The sequence below is a fragment of the Nycticebus coucang genome, chromosome 3 (assembly GCF_027406575.1).
Source record: "Nycticebus coucang isolate mNycCou1 chromosome 3, mNycCou1.pri, whole genome shotgun sequence".
In the NCBI taxonomy this organism is placed as follows: domain Eukaryota; kingdom Metazoa; phylum Chordata; class Mammalia; order Primates; family Lorisidae; genus Nycticebus; species Nycticebus coucang.
In genome coordinates, this window is record NC_069782.1 from 122,870,847 (window position 1) to 122,888,802 (window position 17,956).

General features: G+C 44.0%; 1 protein-coding gene and 1 pseudogene across 1 annotated transcript in view; one reads left to right on the forward strand and one right to left on the reverse strand.

Moving 5' to 3' along the window:
• The window catches only part of PDE6C (phosphodiesterase 6C), a 50,947-nt gene that overhangs the window by 16,209 nt on the left and 16,782 nt on the right, over positions 1 to 17,956 (forward strand). Inside the window, exons 7-16 of the mRNA XM_053582738.1 lie at positions 639 to 703; positions 804 to 870; positions 3,014 to 3,061; positions 7,803 to 7,952; positions 8,520 to 8,663; positions 10,161 to 10,229; positions 13,612 to 13,758; positions 14,001 to 14,108; positions 14,528 to 14,637; positions 16,901 to 16,988. Coding sequence (XP_053438713.1) covers positions 639 to 703; positions 804 to 870; positions 3,014 to 3,061; positions 7,803 to 7,952; positions 8,520 to 8,663; positions 10,161 to 10,229; positions 13,612 to 13,758; positions 14,001 to 14,108; positions 14,528 to 14,637; positions 16,901 to 16,988 — 996 coding nt within the window. The remainder of the gene's footprint in view (positions 1 to 638; positions 704 to 803; positions 871 to 3,013; positions 3,062 to 7,802; positions 7,953 to 8,519; positions 8,664 to 10,160; positions 10,230 to 13,611; positions 13,759 to 14,000; positions 14,109 to 14,527; positions 14,638 to 16,900; positions 16,989 to 17,956) is intronic.
• LOC128582537 (60S ribosomal protein L36-like) lies at positions 1,597 to 2,975 on the reverse strand (annotated as a pseudogene).

Here is a 17,956-nt window from a genome sequence, read left to right on the forward strand (position 1 = left end):
GTCATTGTTTGGCAGGCCCGGGCTGGGTTCAAACCCACCAGCTCCAGTGTATGGCCGGCGCTCTAGTCGCTGAGCTCTAGGTGCCCAGCCGGATCCTTTTGTTTCTAAAGCACTTATTCAGATAAGGCAGTGTTGAAAGCGGGTTGTATGCTTGCTGTACACGATGTAAAATTGGCTGCAGTTGAGAAATTACATGATTTTTTCTAGTCATTAATGTCAGGTACTTTTAGATAACGAAAGGGATTAGTTAAAAATAAAAACAGAAACTAGCTCATGATTTGGTAGACAAAGAGTCCCCCCATCCCAAAGATGTTTGAGGGAATTCAATTTTTCTTTCTTTTTTTTTTACATTTTTTTTAATCGTTTGGGATTCATTGAGCGTACAAAGAGGGAATTCAATTTTTAAAAAACTAAATTTAATTCAGCTTTCTACATGTAGAATAAATAGCCAGCAATATTTCTGTTTTTATTATAAGCTTATAATCAGGATATGAATAGTTAGATAATTTATGTTATTGAAAAATGTGTTTGGGAAATAAGGTACTATTTGTAAGAATTTTTAGATGGAAGCTCTTCAATAAAAAATGTTATCTTTGGGAAATAATATTGTTCTCATAACCTTCCTTTTTCCCTCTTAGGAAATCATCTTTTATAAAATCATTGACTACATTTTACATGGAAAAGAAGAGATCAAAGTGATTCCGTGAGCACCGTCGCTAAGTAGCCTCAGGAGTTCCCATTTTGTTTGGGGGGCACAGTGTATTTCTGTATATAGCAATGACTTTCTTTTGATCTTTCCCAAGGACACCTCCTGCAGACCACTGGACCCTTGTCAGTGGGTTGCCAACGTATGTTGCTGAAAATGGATTTGTAAGTTATTGAACAAATTCAACTTTTAAATAATATTGCATAAAACTCTTATTAGCTAAGAGAAAGATTCAGTTGTGAAAGCAAGAATATACCAGGTCAGGGTGAGATGACCACTTCCACTGGCATAAGACAAAGGTGAGGAGAATCTTGGCAGTTGAATGTAGGTTAACTGGAGACGTCTAAACTCTACATGAAAATGTTTAATTAGAGTGAGAAAGATTTATCCATCCTTCAACGTCTTATTCTGCAGTCACACAAATTGCAGATACTCTTTGAAAATCAATGACTACAATTCATTCTAGATTGAATTCTCTCTCAAGTAACTTGGCTGAGTGTTTGGAGAGAGAGGGACAGAGAGAGAGAGAGAGATCTGGGAGATGTAGGACTTTTGAATGTTGAGTTAAAAGCTTGGGCTTCTAAGAGAGCTTGATTCATCTATAAATATTTTCTAGAGGGCTCCAAGTATGAACTAAAACACATATCGCTGATGGAAAAGGCAGAAAAGAGAAATAAGCTGATTTTGCCTCTTCAAGACACACTTGAAGGATGCTCAGCCCACCCAACATGGAATTTATTCCAGTTAGGTCATGAAATTAACGGGTGGCATGAAAGAGCCCTTCAGGTCTTAGGGTATATATGCTTGTAAAAACTTCGAAGGATTTTCACATTTTTATTTTGTTGTTGTTTATCTATAAAGGTTTTATTGTGCCCAGAGGGGCAGGGTGTTCAGTCCTTGGCAGCTGCTTTTCTCATGGCAGCCAGGATGTCACTCAGGAGCTCCCGCTTCCTTTGAGCACAGATGTGCGTCCCCACTCTTTTCTTGATGAACTTGAGGTCCCATTTGTCCTTAGAGACTTTGAGCAACTCCACGAGCCACCGCTTAGAGGGGCAAAGCCACACACCTCTCGATTATGTCCCTCAGGAACTTTGTGTTAGGTGAGGTGCCCGCAGCGGTGGCTGTGCCTCGATTTGCTCAAGTTCTTGGTCACCTTGTGGCCCTTGTTGAGGCCCACGGCCACGGGGTAGTGCAGAGCCAGTGCTGGACAACAGCTGGAAACTCCCCTGGCTGCCGCGGCGAACACATTTTCTTTGTAAAATAGCCTGAAGATAGTTGAGGTGGTTCCACTCTTAGAAGGCACTTATCGCTGGGTTGAGGGGCTGGCGGGATTTGCTGCAGGAGGTGGGAGCCCACTCAGACCTTGTCAGATTGTTAGACTTTCAGGACTTTTGTGAGCAAGTTGTTGAACATTTGGCAGCTCGAAATCCTCCACGTTGGGATTATTTACACTGTAGAAACTGGCAACTGATTTAAAGCAGGGATTTCCCCAACTCCTGGCCAGGAGGGCTGATTGCACCAGCATCTTCTTTCTGGAGATCACAGTTCTAGTTTCATACCATGAATTTGAAAAAAAGAAAAAAATCCCTTAAACTCTTTGGGCTTCTTCCCTTTCCTCAACTTTAAAAGAAAGACTTTGAACTTAATCCCCAAGGTTCCTTCTAGATTTAAAATGCTGTGTATTTAAAATATATAACTTTTGTGGGAAGAAAGAGAGAGTCTTTTATTACAATTCATATGTGGATATGACTCAACATACAGATAACGTCAAAAATGACCAAAAATGGAATGATTTCTTGTCCTTATGGATGTGAGCCTAGGCTCTGAATTTCAGTAATGAAAATGATGTCTTAATTTGGTGTAACTAAAAGCTATCTGGCTTTTTCCTCCTGCTCTGTAGCCACCGTTTTCTAAAACAAGATCTCACTTTAGGGGGAAAAAAAACATAAGCAATCCTTGCACTGCCTGCTTAACCCTGCTCCAGCTAAACAACCTTTCTGGTCACCTTTCTCCTGTCCTTGTCCTGACAGACAGTTGCTTTCAATTTGAAGGGGATTTCTTAGTGGTGGGCGGAGTAGGAGGCAGCCAGATGGAGCTGAGTGTCACCCAGTGACTTAATTAGCCAGCTCCAAGGAGTTGTCAGCAGATAAGGCCTAGCCCAGGGCCAGTGGGAATGATTTGCAAGCGGGCTGTCAAGTTCCAGGTAAGAAGCCCTCACTGTGACACATTCTTTCTTACTCCACTTTGTGGGTTGGAATGGCTCCTCCATGCTGTGTTTCAGAACTTTGATGTCCCCTTGCCTTTCAGATATGTAACATGCTGAATGCCCCTGCAGACGAGTACTTCACATTTCAGGTAACGGTGCCCGAGCCAGGCCCCACGCCCCCTGCCCCTCCATCCCCAGAGTCTGCCTCATGCCCGGGTGTGACCATCAGGAACACACAGGGCTTGTGCCCCACTCACCCCAGCTGGGCTACTGGCCACCAAGTAGCAGATTTTTTAGTGAAGTGTAAGAGAGAAGGTGACAGAGGGGCCCTGCAATTTCTCCATTCTCTCCCACTTCCGGTCATCCAGGGACAGCGGCAGCGCCTGGCACAGCTCAATAAACATTCTGGCCTGAGTGGTGGGCTGCTACATCCCATGGCCTGAAGTGCCTCATGGAGTTTTCTCAGTTGCCTCTGCAGCTCATTGCAACTGTTCTCAGAAAGGAAAATATCTTTCTGGGTCCTTAGAGCCTCTCCTGCTGTTAGACGTGGTTTTCCCAACCTCCCATCCCATGCAGAGACACAGTTCCTGGAATCACCTCCATTCACTGCCAGGCAGGCGCCGAGCCGCTCCCAGCCCACCCACCATCTTTTGCTGCCTCTTCAGCTTCCTGCTTGAACCTGGCTGAAGGCCTGGGGGCTTATCTCTTCCTTTCCCAAGTTCATCCAGCTCCTTGAGGGGCCAGACTGTGGTCTCCACCCCTCCTTCCCCACCTGTTATTTCTGCGCACTTGTCATTCCTGTCACCCACTCCCCTGACCATTAGAGATAAACTGGCACTTGGCTCGGCAGCCTCTGCTCTTCCTTCTGGCACTTGCTCCATGTCTTGCTTTTCATAAACATCCAGTTACAGCCCTCATCTCAGTCTGGAATAGAGACTGCCCTCCCTGGTGGGTACCACTAGGGTCTGTCTTTCTGTCCCTCTCACATATAGAACTCCATCTATGCCTGTTTGGAAAAGCCAGCCCTGCCCACCCAGGACGTGAGCGTTGCACCCCTAGGGGGAGGCCCAAACCACGCCCTGGGGAAGCCTGTGCTCGCTGCCTTGGCTGCATGCATCTGACTGCTCATCCCGGTGCTTACGGACATGGAAAGCACTGGGACATGCAAGCACCACACGGCTGCATTTGCTCCAGCTCCTTCCTCCTTGCAAGTGAAGCCTACTGGCCACCCCGCTGTGCCCAGACCTGAGCCCTGTATTTACAAGGTTAGCTACCAAGAAAGAATGCACATCTGGGAAAGAGACCAGTGGCTTTCTAAAGCGCCTGGCCCTTACGCTGTCATTGTCTGCACAGGGAGGGGGAGGGGAGCTAGCCCAGGAGAACCAAGGCTGCTTTCTGAGGTTGGAGGCCCTGTGCTTTCTCTCTTGCCATGGTGCTCTGATCACTCTGGCAGAGAGGAGGCAGGGCCTTCCCTGGGGCCTTGGGGAGTCCCCACCGTGGGATAAACCTCCAGTCCCCAAGGATCTCCCAGCTCTCCAAGAAACACCAGTGTGGCGGCCACAGTCAGATCTGACTCTGGGAAGTGCCCCTGTCCAGTGGCTGCAGTGTGCACATTTGTGCTGAGGCCACACTTTCAAGGTGCTGTTCCCAGCCAATAACTGAGCATGGAAACCAAAGCAGGCCTGTTCCCAGGAGACACCAGAACCCTCCCTCAGGCAACCTTGGCCCCAGGAATCCCCTGCAGCCCTGCCAGCTTCACAGTGGTCTGAAGCATTTCCCCAGCCTCCCAGCCTCTCCTCTAGCTGAGGCCAGCACAGCGGTTCTGCCTTATAGCTCCCACAGCCCACCTCCCTCCTTCCCAGCAGGCACTGCCTATGCCACATTCCACAGAGCAGACTCCAGAAAGGGCAGCGCCCTCTCCGAACCACCTGCCCATTCTCTACTGCTCAGACCTCAAGCTTCCCTCTCTTTTACACCTGAGAAATTTGATGGAAGTCTATTAATAGTATCAAAAGTGCAAACCTGCAAAAGGCAGTGCTCCTTGGGAGCACAATATTCTCCTGTCTGTACTGTGACAAATTACCACTCAGTGGCTGAAAACAACACAAATGTCTTATTTTACAGTGCTGGAAGTCAGAATTCTACAATGGGGCATACTGGGCGAAAATCAAGATGTTGTCAGGACTGTGTACCTTTCTGGAGTCTCTAGGGGAGAATCCATCTGCTGCCTCTTCCAGCTTCTCGTGCTGCCTGCATTCCTTGGCTGGTGGGCCCTTCCATCTGCAAAGCCAGCAGTGGCACCACTCTGGCCTTTCTTCTGTCACCACATCTCCTCCTCTGATTCTGACTCCAGCTTCTTTTCTACTTTTAAGAATCCTCATAATTACATTGGGTCCCCCTGGAAAATCCAGGGTAGTTTTCCTATCTTATGGTCAGCAGATTAACATCTTTAATTCCATCTGCTATTTTAATTCCCCTTTGCCATATAACATAACAGATCCACAGGTTCCAGGATTAGGATATAGACATCTTTGGGGGTGGCCATAGTGTTTCTTTTTTTTGGGGGGGGTGCGGGCGGGGGAGAGCTTTCCAGGCAGAGGACCTGGGAGGAAGGGTGTCCAGTCTGAGTTAGATGCTTTTTTATGTCTTTTTTTTTTATTGTTAAATCATAGCTGTACATAGTGTTTCTTGAAATAGACTAAGCTGTCTTCCTTTAACATTAGTTAAAGTGATTCAAATTCACAGGGGAAAAAAGTACATAGAATTTTCTCAGTTTTAAGGTTTTACCTTTTAATGTTTCTCAAATCTTGGGTTTCTTCTGTGACTTTTCTGTCAACAAGCTGTAACTAATGGCAAAACACCCAAATAGGAATAGGCAGTAAATGAATATTTACTAAACCAGAGAAGCAGTTAGGAAAGCTTATTTTGGAGGCTTTAAGAAATATACATGGGTATTTATGGTTGCAAAGTTATTTTGCACAGGTGATATATTTCCTGTTATTGATCTTATCCCATATGATGATAAAAGTATAAATATTTCTCAGTGTTTTCCAAGGGGAAGGCTATTGGAATACAAAGATACAATACTACTTCTTTTTTCTAAAGCTTTGACTTTTAGGACAAATGAGGTTTGAATTCCCCACTTTCCATCCCCAGTATAAAGACTAATAATACATAAGAAACAAGTTATTTATATTACTTGTTTACATCATAAACAATTATTTACTGAGCTCCCAACACAGGTTCGGCCTTGTTCCATCCCGTATGTGAAATTTAACTTTATGGAATAGTCCTGGCTCTTTGGTAAGTTTAGAAAATATCCTCATAGACCCAAATCAACAATTCTGAAGCACTTAGAAAATATCCAAATGCTAAATTGTGCAGTCCAGGCTCTAAATGCTGTTAGAATTTCAAAATTTTCGGGTGGCGCCTGTGGCTCAAAGAATAGGGTGCCAGTCCCATATGCTGGAGGTGGCGGGTTCAAACCCAGCCCCAGCCAAAAAACCACAAAAAGAATTTCAAAATTTTCTTATAGACTTGAAGAGTTAGAGAAGGGTTCATGGGAGGAGCAAGGCATAACAAGGGCCTCAACGAATGACACAAGAAGCTAAGGGAAGCTGTAAAGAACAAATACTGTCATGTGGTGTGTTGAGTACTTGGCTGCCTTTGCCTTAGTCCCATACTCTGCAGATGCTACACTATGGTTCTCATACTTGAGAGGCATAAGAATGAAACAAGCTAAAAGGAATCTAATGCACAGGGTTCTTTAGACACACTTTGAGAAATACTTCTAAACTTCTGTGCTGCACTCACTCACTAGATTTCAAGCATCTTGAGGGTAGAACCCATGATTTATTCATGTTTGTACCTTCAGCAATGGAGGTATCTTCCTGGCCTGCATCACAGGGGCACGAAAGATGTTTACTAAACTCAATGCACCATAGAACAAAAGACTATCTTGATGGATCAGTCAGGAAAACAGAAACATCCTAGGTATTTCAATAGAGAGAATTTAACATAAATAATTAGCTAAGCAGGTATTGGGGGACAGAAAAAGTGAGAAGGGGTCAGGTAACATTGGGTAAGAAGGGCTTTCCATCCCTCAGTCTGAGGGAACAAAAGAAAAAAGGTTAGAGTTGTCAGAACACAGACACATGTTTCTAGTACATCCGAATGGATGTTCTAGAATACTGTGTAGTCCTAGTCATGTTCTGGAGCAAAGTTGAAATTGCACATCTAACACCTGAAGATTAAATTAAAGATAAATTAAATGATAGGTGGTTGAGTGTTGGCTACAAAGAGGTAGTACAAGGGGCCTTGCGGTGATGGAATAGTTTTTGTTTTTTATTTTTTTTTTAGACAGAGTCTCACTCTGTTACCCAGGCTACAGTGCCATGGTGTCATAGCTCACAGCAACCTCAAATTCCTGGGTTCAAGGGATCCTCTGGGCTCAGTCTCCTGAGTAGCTGGGTCTATAGGTACCCAACACAACACTAGCCTAGTTTCTTCTATTTTTAGTAGAGATGGGGTCTTGCTCTTGCTCAGGCTGGTGTATCTTGATCCTAATGGAGGTTGAAAATCTAAACAGCAGGTACATTTGTATAGAGCTACGTGTACACACCCTACACACGTATGCACAAATAATGCATATAAATCTGGTGAAATCCAAATAGGCTCCATGGAATGTATAAAGTCTATTTCCTGGTTTTGATATTGTACTCTGGTTACACAAGATGGTACAAGATACACTGTAGTTACCATGGGGGGAGGGAACTGGATGAAGGACACATGGGAACTCTGTGCATTTCTTTGGCCATATCTTGCAAATCTACAATTATTTCAATATAAGAAGTTACAAAAAAATAACCTAAGTTCTCTTACTGTTTGCAGAAAGGACCTGTAGATGAAACTGGTTGGGTCATTAAAAATGTTTTGTCCCTGCCTATTGTCAACAAGAAAGAAGACATTGTGGGAGTTGCTACGTTTTACAACAGGAAGGATGGAAAGCCTTTTGATGAGCATGATGAACACATTACTGAGGTAAGTGCAGTAATAGAATAATGGAAGTAGATGGAATTCACAAAATAACAGTGGATGTGTAATTATTATTCTGTCATGATATTTAGAAGATAATTAAGACATGAGTCACACAGAGCTGTAACCAATATGTTGTTATTTTGTCATTTCTGTTTCCTGACTTCTATAAACTGTACCATTTTCTGCCAAAGGATAAAGTTTTGGCTTAACCAAAATTCTTTATAATAATAGGAGAGTAGGAAAGATTTTTGTCTTCTTTCTTCTCCTCTTCCCTTCCCTCTTTCTTGTTCTTAACCCCAGCCCTCTAATTTTTAAGTCCTGCTTGATTATATTGGTGTTTGCAATCCCTCTCTCCCCATAAAGTACATAGTTGTGGGTCATGGTACCCCTGGAAAAGCAAGAGCTCAGCCAATTTACTTGTCTGAAGCTAATTGTCTGAGGCGTGTTTTTCTTATATTAAAATGAACTGGGTTGTTGACAGTGAGGGATTGACAGGAAAGCATGTAGATTGTTGCCTCCAAATTAATTTTTTAACTTTAGAGAATCTGACTCGCCTCTTATACATTTCAGACTCTTACACAATTTCTTGGATGGTCTCTTTTAAATACTGACACCTACGAGAAAATGAATAAGCTAGAGAACAGAAAGGACATTGCTCAGGAAATGCTCATGAACCACACCAAAGCCACTCCTGATGAAATTAAGTCTATTTTGGTAAGTGGGGAATTCAGTCCTGTAGACCTTAGGTGGTATCTAACCAGGGCTTCTGGAAGTCACCTAATACCAAGGAGTCTGACAAATGAGAATTAGGTTTAATCCTGGGCTGACAGGGAGCCAGAGAAGGAGAGGGTGGAAGGAGATATGGATGGCCCAGTGTGCACAGACTCTTATTGGATGTGTGGGCTGCTTGGTTGGAATAGCACGTTGTTACAAAGAGCTCCCTGGGTCTTTTGGGAGCTACAGTAGTGATGTCCAACAAGGAAAAAAAACATGTATCAGGCAGCTGCTGTCACATAATGCTGCATAACAACTGTTACATCTCAGTGGCATATGATAATAAGCATCTGTCTCATTCATGCATGTATGAGTTGACCAGGCTTTGATCAACCTTGGCTAGGCTCGGCCTCAATCTGTGAATGGGTTTGCTTTGTTGTGTCTCTCATCATTTCTTGAACCAGCAGCCACCTGATAGATCTTCATCTCACATTGATGACAGAAGTACAAAAGAGCAAGCTCAATTATGTAAACACACTGGAAATTTTTGCTCACATCACATTCACGAAAATTCTCGTTAGCCAAAGAAAGTCGCATCGCCAAGACCCACGTCATGGATGACAGTGGAGCAAATGGATATTTGCTAACAGTGTTCTACTCACCACTAAATGAAGAGAAAATATCATGCACTGACTATCTCTATTCCTTTTGTTTCCCCAGGGTGTGTAGGTTTAGTTTTACCGGAGTGAGGTTTCTTTGTTTGTTTTGATTTTTACATTTGCTAAGTGGTTTGAGAGTTCAGAGAAATTCAGTTTCAGAGTTTGTGATGTTAAACATGAGAAGGTCTGAGAGGAATAAAGGAAATTGCTGTAAGCTAATAGAAAAACAAATGTGGGGGTGGGGGCACTGTGGCTCACACGCATCATCCTGGTATTCTGGGAAGTCGAGATGGGAAGCCCTTGAGTTCAGGAGTTTGAGACCAGCCTGAGCAGAAGTGAGATCCTGTCTCTACTAAAAATATAAAAATTAGCCAGGCATGAAGCAGGAAGATTGCTTGAGCCCATGAGGTTGCTGTGAGCTAGGCTGAGGCTGTAGCACCCTAGCCTGGGCAATAGAGTGAGACTCTGTCTCAAAAATAAATAAATAATAAAAATAAAAAAAAATGAATAATAAAAAAAAAGAAATGTAAGCTACTTGTTTTTCTCTCTCTTTCTCTACTTCCTTCCCTCCCTCCCTTCCTCTTTTCCTTCCTTTCTATTTTAAAATGCAGCTACTGTTGCCTTTTGGGGAAATAAAAAACCAATTACACTAGATTGTTTCTTAGACAAAACTCTTCATAATCAGGTGCTATCAGTCTTCCTTGTATTCAGAACGCATCTGTGTCATAGAACTTATCGTAGCATGTGTTAAATATTACTTACCTGATTCTAACAGTAGAGGCATCAGATAGAAATCTCCTTCATAGGACTTCACACCTCAATTGCTTTTACATTTTAGAAATTTAAAGAGAAGCTAAATACAGATATAATTGAAGACTGTGAAGAAAAACAACTTGTCAAGATTTTGGTAAGTGTTTTCCTTCTATCCTTAATGCCCTTTGAATAAAATACATTAGGGCATGCTTTCTTGTTATACAAGTAAATATTGTTTCCTCTTCCCTAACATCTTTCAAGGCCAAAAAGAAAGAAGAGGCCAGGCATGGTGGCTCATGCCTGGAATCCTAGCACTTCGGGAGGGCAAGGTGGTTCTAGACCTGAGTGAGATCTCCTGGGCTCAGGTGTTCTAGACCTGAGTGAGATGCCATCTCTACTCCAAAAAAAAAAAAAAAAAGAAAAAAAATAGAAAAATTAGCCAGGCATCATGGCGGGCGCTTGTAGTTCCAGCTACTCAGGAGGCTGAAGTCAGAGAATCTCTTGAGCTCAGGACTTTGAGGTTGCTGTGAGCTATGATGCCATGGCACTCTACCCAGGGGACAAAGGGAGGCTTTCTCAAAAAATAATAATAACGATAATAAAAAAAGAAAGAAGATACCTTCTAAAACTTGATCTCCTGAGTCCCCTGATCTTCTTCATCTTCATCCCTTAGAATCTAATGCACACAGATAAGTTAGAATCATGGCTAAACGGGACTGCCGCACACGGGGTTCCAGGCACAGACTGGGGCTATCAGGGCCTTGTTGATTTTAGCAGCTTTGCACTGCACCGTGGGCACCCCAGAAGACACGGCAGCATGACAGTGGGACACAGACCCTCCTAGGCACACTCACCACCTGCCCTTTATATCTTCTCCTCCAGAGTCTGAAGAAATTCATTTTTTCTGGTGTTGCTATTAGGTCAGCCCTGTCACTTCTGGTTGAAATTAACTTCTCTCCCAGTTTACTCCTTCTGTCTTTTATTGTGTCTAAGCCACTGTTCAATTCATTTAGTAAGTTCTTACTTCAAAGATGTTCTTTTTCAGTTCTAGAACGTACATTTCATTTTTTTCTTTAAAGGTTCCAACTTTCTGTTCAAACTTTCCATCATTTTATCTGCTTTGACTATCTTTCCATGTATTTTTAAAAATGTATTGATTGTAATTATTTTATTTTCTTTTTTCTTTTTTTGTAGAGACAGAGTCTCACTTTATGGCCCTTGGTAGAGTGCCATGGCGTCACACAGCTCACAGCAACCTCCAACTCCTGGGCTTAGGCGATTCTCTTGCCTCAGCCTCCCGAGTAGCTGGGACTACAGGCGCCCACCACAACACCCGGCTATTTTTTGGTTGCAGTTTGGCCGGGGCTGGGTTTGAACCCGCCACCCCCGGTATATGGGGCCGGCGCCTTACCGACTGAGCCACAGGCGCCGCCCTCCAGGTATGCACTTTAATTTTAGGTTCAGAGAAGGCTCAGTCTTTTTTTTTTTTTTTTTTTTTTTGAGATTAACCACAGTGCTGTGCCTCTGTGCTGGGAAGGACTAGAGTGGCAAAGCCCAGACTCAGACAAAGGAGGTGACAGAAGCCCTCCTTCTCCTGCTCACTAAGAAATTTCCAGTCATTCACGGATGTCCTGTAGCTAACATTTACCAGGCTATAAAAGATTTGGAGAGGATTTCCCAGAGAAGGGCCTCTGTGCCTCATCCTTTATCATTCTAGAATTGATTCAGTGGGTACTGAGATGTACTATAAGGAACAGTGGTAAGTGCTGAGGAGGAAAGATACTATGATCTGGTTCTTATTGGTTCCAGAAACCCCTGTGTATTAGGGACACAAAGATAAAGTAAGTCCACTGCCCTGCATGGACATGCTCAGGGGGCAAAAGCAGGGGGCCGATCCACTTACAGAAGGTGACATGGTCACGGAGCTGATAGCTGGGGTGCCGGGGGTTGCCTTGGCTCTGAGTGTTATCTTAGGAAACCAAAGACAGCTGGGCATGGCTGCAATCTCAGTAAGCAGAGGCAAGAGGCAGGACAACATCACGCCCAGCCTGGCACACCGGTGCCCTGAATGTCGCCTGATTGGATGTTCCTGGGGATCCCTCTGAGAACAGATGGAGCCAGCCAGGCTGGAGGCAGAGGCTGGGCGGGGGCACTTTACATCCAGGAGGATGCCAGGATCATTTGGAGATCACTTCCTCCTCCACTCCACCAGGCCTCAGCTGAGTGACTCCTGCAAAAATGAGACTGACTCCTTTTTCCTGACTCCCAGCCATTGCTTTACAGGAAAAACGATCTCTGCAGAGAGTGACCAGTTTGAGAGTGGTGTGGTGGGGGGTGGCATAGGGGGATCACTGGATCACAGGTGGGGAAAGAGCAAACTTGTGAGGTCCAGCTCAGGCTCTGGGCCAGGGGACCAGAAACTCATTTTGTTCTAAACAGCGACGTGTACCATTTGGTGTGGAAATTTGTATACAGCATGAGCTATCTGTTCCTTGGGAAACCTTAAACTTGGTGAGGAAAGTCACCCACCTTTCCCTTCTTTTGTGCCCTCCTCAGCACAGAATGAAGGACATACCTCACCCTCAGCAAATGCCCTTTGAACTGCATTGCTCCTGCAGGTCCATCTGGTAGACCCGTGTTGCCAGCTCTTGCCTCTTGCTGCTTTGTCTTCCTTCCCAGAACCATCATACTCGCCTCTCTAGAATCTCCTCCCTTAAATTCCCCAGCCTGTCCTTGGGTGTTCAGTTTCTTCCTTAGCACTGAGCACTGAATTCTGTGTGCTCTGATTATTCTAAGCTCGCACCTTTCACTTGTCTATATTTTATAACCACTTTAGTAAATTACGTTCCATAAGGACAAGAGTCATACTTTTTTATTTTTCAAGTCATGTGCTTAGTTCATCGATTTTTCACACCCTCCTAAATCCTAACCAGATGTGAATTAAATGAAACATCTGCAAGTATATTATACAACGAAATGTTTGTTCCCTCAGCACACATTTCCCCAACACCTTCACGGGACAGGCATTGTGGGCTGTGGGGTATGGCAGCAAATCACTACACAATCTCTGCCCTGTGGAGATCACAGAGGGATCTATCACAGAGCATATCAAGTAAAGAAAATACAGAGAACTGGGTTCAGCGGTCACCTGCTTGCTGAATATTCCTTGAACAGGAAAAAAGAAGTTGAGTGTTAAAAATAAGCAATGCTGTTGTAGCTAAATAATTTATTTCACACCATAGAAAGAAAACAACTACCGGAGATGGATTTGGGATGAACTTGGATTTTCATTACTTAGAAAGTTTTTTATAGCTGAGAGTCAGTTTTACCACCTGTAAAATGGGGATAATTGTGTGGATGTGTTGAGGGGATGATCTATGCAAACTATCCCTGTGCCTGGCACACAGCCGCCCCGTGAATTACACGTGGTATTTTTTTTTTTTTTGAAATTTTGTTTTACACCCAAAGTTGGATGGGGAAGGGTAAAGGGGAGAGAGAGGAGTGTAATCAGACACAATACAACCTTATTTCAACAGGAGGAGGACTTGCCGGACCCCAGGGCAGTACAGCTGTATGAGTTCTGCTTCAGCGACTTCCCCCTTACGGAGCGGGGATTGATTCAATGTGGACTCCGCCTGTTTTTTGAAATAAATGCAGTGGAAAAATTCAAAGTACCCGTGGAGGTCAGATAGTATTTCATTTAAAATACTGTGTGATCCTGTTGCTCTGCTTCACGCCTGTTTTTCTGTGGCTCAAAAGATCGACTTCGTTTGAATTTTAAATTATTATTAACTTTGTAAAGACATCAGCTCAAACCCTGTACACAAGACCAACACACCTTTCAAGATAAGATTGTCATACAGACCTTCTAACCTTTAGAATTCTATTCCAAAGTCTGAATGGCGTTGTCTCCTGTTGGAAACAGGTTCTCACCAGGTGGATGTACACAGTGAGGAAAGGGTACCGCTCCGTCACATACCACAACTGGCGCCATGGGTTCAACGTGGGGCAGACCATGTTTACTTTGCTGACGGTAGGTGCAGAGTGCCACAAATGATTATAAACCTGCAGTTTTCCCCCTCCAGCGTGGTGAGAGACAGAAATGCCCATCGTTTTAGATCAGCGATATTTGAAATTCCTGGGCACAACCCCCCTTGCAGCTGATCCCTGGGAACGTGATATCCCCAAGCACCGGATTGGATTGTCACTCAGACACTCTCATGCTTACCTTCTTAGAGGAAAATTCAGTCACCTGCTAGGTTTTGTAATTGCCCAGGATGTCACAATATTCAGAAGAAATAAAGCCAACCTGCTCTAAGAGCAAGGTGGTTCTGCGGTCTAGTGCAGCCTGGCCTTGCTGCACTTGGTACGGAGGGGTGTCAATCCAAGTAAATACAGATGTGTGCTGTATCTATATGATGTATACACTCACATGTACATCTTTTATTTTAGACAGGAAGACTAAAGAAATACTACACGGATCTTGAAGCCTTTGCCATGCTCGCTGCTGCCTTCTGTCACGACATCGACCACAGAGGCACCAACAATTTATACCAGATGAAGTAAGTGAACACATGTGCCACGTTGACACGTGCTGCTGGGTGTGTGGAGGTGCCTAGGAGTGACAAGAAAGTTTTCCTGCCCCTCAGCCCAGTGAATTCCCCTTGGTCACATTTAGGGCCACGTTCTGACCACATTCCATTCCCGCCCGAGCTTCCGCCCTTGTGATAACTTCTGCTCTTTCTCCCTAGGTGCACATGTCCTTTCCTTTCTGTTTCCATTCCCAAATCTACCCCCACCTCATTCGCATGCACCTCCAGTCTTTCTCCTTTCAACCTGGCTTAATCTGAGCATTGGATCCATATATTAAAGTCTCAGGCTTATGCTTGTGCACATCCATGGAACATTCTGCTCAAGCCAGTGAACACTGTTCTGGGACTCACTTCTCTGCACTTCCCTGGTCCTCTTGCTTCTATGAATTCTTCTTCAGCCGATCTTGCAACTTAGCACTGATGCCGTTGTCTTCTCTCGCCCCCAAAAGGAGGAGCAATGAGAAGGATGTAGGCTCTGAGCTCAGACAGATTTGGATTCACTAGGTTCATAAGTTATTTAAATTTCTTTCTTTCTTTCTTCTTTCCTTCTTTCTTTCTTCTTCTTCTTTTTTTTTTTTTTTGACAGAGTCTCACTTTGTCCTCCTTGGTAGAGTGCTGTGGCATCATAGCTTATAGCAACTTTAAACTCTCGGGCTCAAGATATCCTCCAGCCTCAGCCTCCAGAGTAGCTGGGACTACAGGAGCCCACCACAGTGCCTGGCTATTTTTAGAGATGGAGTCTCTTGCTCAGGCTGGTCTTAAACTCCTGAGCTCAGGTGATCCACCTGCCTTGGCCTCCCAGAGTGCTAGGATCTGATACAGGCTCTTGGCATTTAATAAATATTAGAAATTGTTATTATAACTGTTATAATTATGTCATTCGCACTCTTCAGAATTCACCAGCAATGCTCATAGCCAGCCCAGCTCCTTGAAAATGGTTTTTAAGATACTCAGTCTGCCTCAGCCACACTTCATCCTCATTTCTGACACACCACCTATCTCTCTCCAGGGGCAGTGAAGTGTTAGGGAGAACAGGCTTTTGAGAATGGGTGGGTGGGACCAACTACTTCCTGGTTGAGGGATCTTGGGAAAGTCGATCTTTTTGAGATTCAGTTTCTTTACCATGAAATGGATACCTCTACTTCTCAAAGTTATGAGAATCAAATGAAATTATGTATGTGAAACCTACCTAGTAGGTGCTCATGAAAAATGTATTTGATGGATGAAATGTACCTTCTATTCTTACGTATTGGGCTTTGTCTTAAAAGGAAGATGGCCACCCAAGGTTGGGCAACAGACATCTTCCTCTCGAAAGGTTCCAGCCCATGCTGGACATTCTATCCTCTTGAGCATAAGTCCCCTGACAGTCATCGAAGTTCGCTTCCTCCTCCCTGATCAGTTGTGTATTAGCCAATTCAGTTCCAATGTAACAAACACTTGTTGAACACCTATTGTGTGTTAGAGACCAAGCTATGAACTTGATACCCAGGGTGAAGAAACACCTCAGAAGAATGAAATTCTTTCTTTAATAGTGATTTTCATCTTGGTTCCTGGAAATTCTTTTTTTTTTTTTTTTTTTGAGACAAGGTCTTGCTCTGTCTCCCAGGTTAGCGTGCAGTGGTAGTGCTATCAACATCTAACCTCTGGGCTCAAGCAATCCCTCTACCTTAGATTCCCAAGTGGCTGGGACTCTGGTCGTGCACCACTCCCAGCTAATTTTTCTATTTTTTGTAGAAACAGGGGTCTTGCTGTTGCTCGGGCTGGTCTCAAACTCCTGGACTCAAGTGATTCACCTGCGTCAGACTCCTAGCGTGCTGGGATTACAGGCGTGAGCTATCACACCTGGCCTGGAAATTCTTAGTGAATACTTTCTACATGGATAACCTCTGAGCTTTCATAAGATTGCTCTATGTTTATCTCATAGTCCACCGCCATAAGCTCCAGGGAACTTAAAGATTTTAGATACGAGGAATGAACCAAACTTCCTAGTTTAAACAAGTCGATCAGTTCTACATTCAACAAATTAGTTGTTTTTTCAAAAAAAAAAGCATATTCTCATCTTTAAAATCTAAAAATAAATTTCCAATGTGCTGTTTTTGACCATTTTGCAGATATTGGGTGGGGAAGGAGAGGGAAGATGTTAAGAATTCCTGAGACAGTAAAAACCCTGTATTGTACAGACTTGTGTGTAATTTCTAACCAGCTAAGACTATGGCCCATCCTTTTTCTCCAGATCCACGTCTCCATTAGCCAGGCTTCACGGGTCTTCTATTTTGGAGAGGCACCACCTGGAGTACAGCAAGACTCTCCTGCAGGATGAGGTACGTGAGCCTCTCTTTAGGGCACCTCACAAGTTCTGCACCAAAGCACTAACCCAGAAAATGCTTGGAAAAGGGTGGCCTTGAGACGGTAGTTGACACTGTGTGCCTTTATCAAAGTCAGCTGATAGGAACTGCTATATTGCAATAGCTTTTGAATCATCAGGTTGGAAGTAGCTGAGACAGGTGGAAAGAGCTGAGGAAAGTCATGGAATCTCTGTGGGTCTGTGGGGAAAGAAGAAAAAAAAGCTTACGGTAGATGGGAAGGGCTCTGTGAACCTGGAAGCGCATGTAGATGTAAAGGGGAAAGGAGCCCATGGCCACTTGTCTCCTATTCACTCATGGTGAACACAGAGAACACGGTCCACACCTTTGAGAAAGTCAGGCCTTGGTAGTGGAGAGGGGCGTGAATCAGTTATGAGACAGAATGGGACGACTGCCATCAGACAGGCACTGAGTCATGCTCTGTGAGCTCCAGAGGGGGAAATCACATTCACAGGAGGACTGCAACACGGGATGAGGTCAGGGGGTGGAGACAGGGGCAAGGGATGGGGTCAGAGATGGCTTTACACACCAGTGGCTTTGAGCCCCTTGAATTCACTGTGGTTTGCACAGACTAAGTACTACTAACCTCCCGCAAGGGGCAGTCATTCCCTCCTCCCCTTTCTCGATTTTAATGAAGGGATATATGGACATGTGGAAAAGTTGTAGATAGAACCTACACTTTGTTAAGAAAGGTCCAAACCCAAAATGATTAAAACAAATCATTATTAGATTGAGTGGAACACTGTTTTGCCACAGGCAGAAAACTTATTTAGAATCACAGGCTCCTTAGGACACATAAGCCCTCTGGAGAGCAGGCTTTTGTCAGTTTCAATAATCATATTTTATTAAAAAGCTCAAGGAAGGAATATATAGAAATATGTGCAAGAGCGATTACTAGATTTTTCCATGCAGTGCAAAGCCAAGAT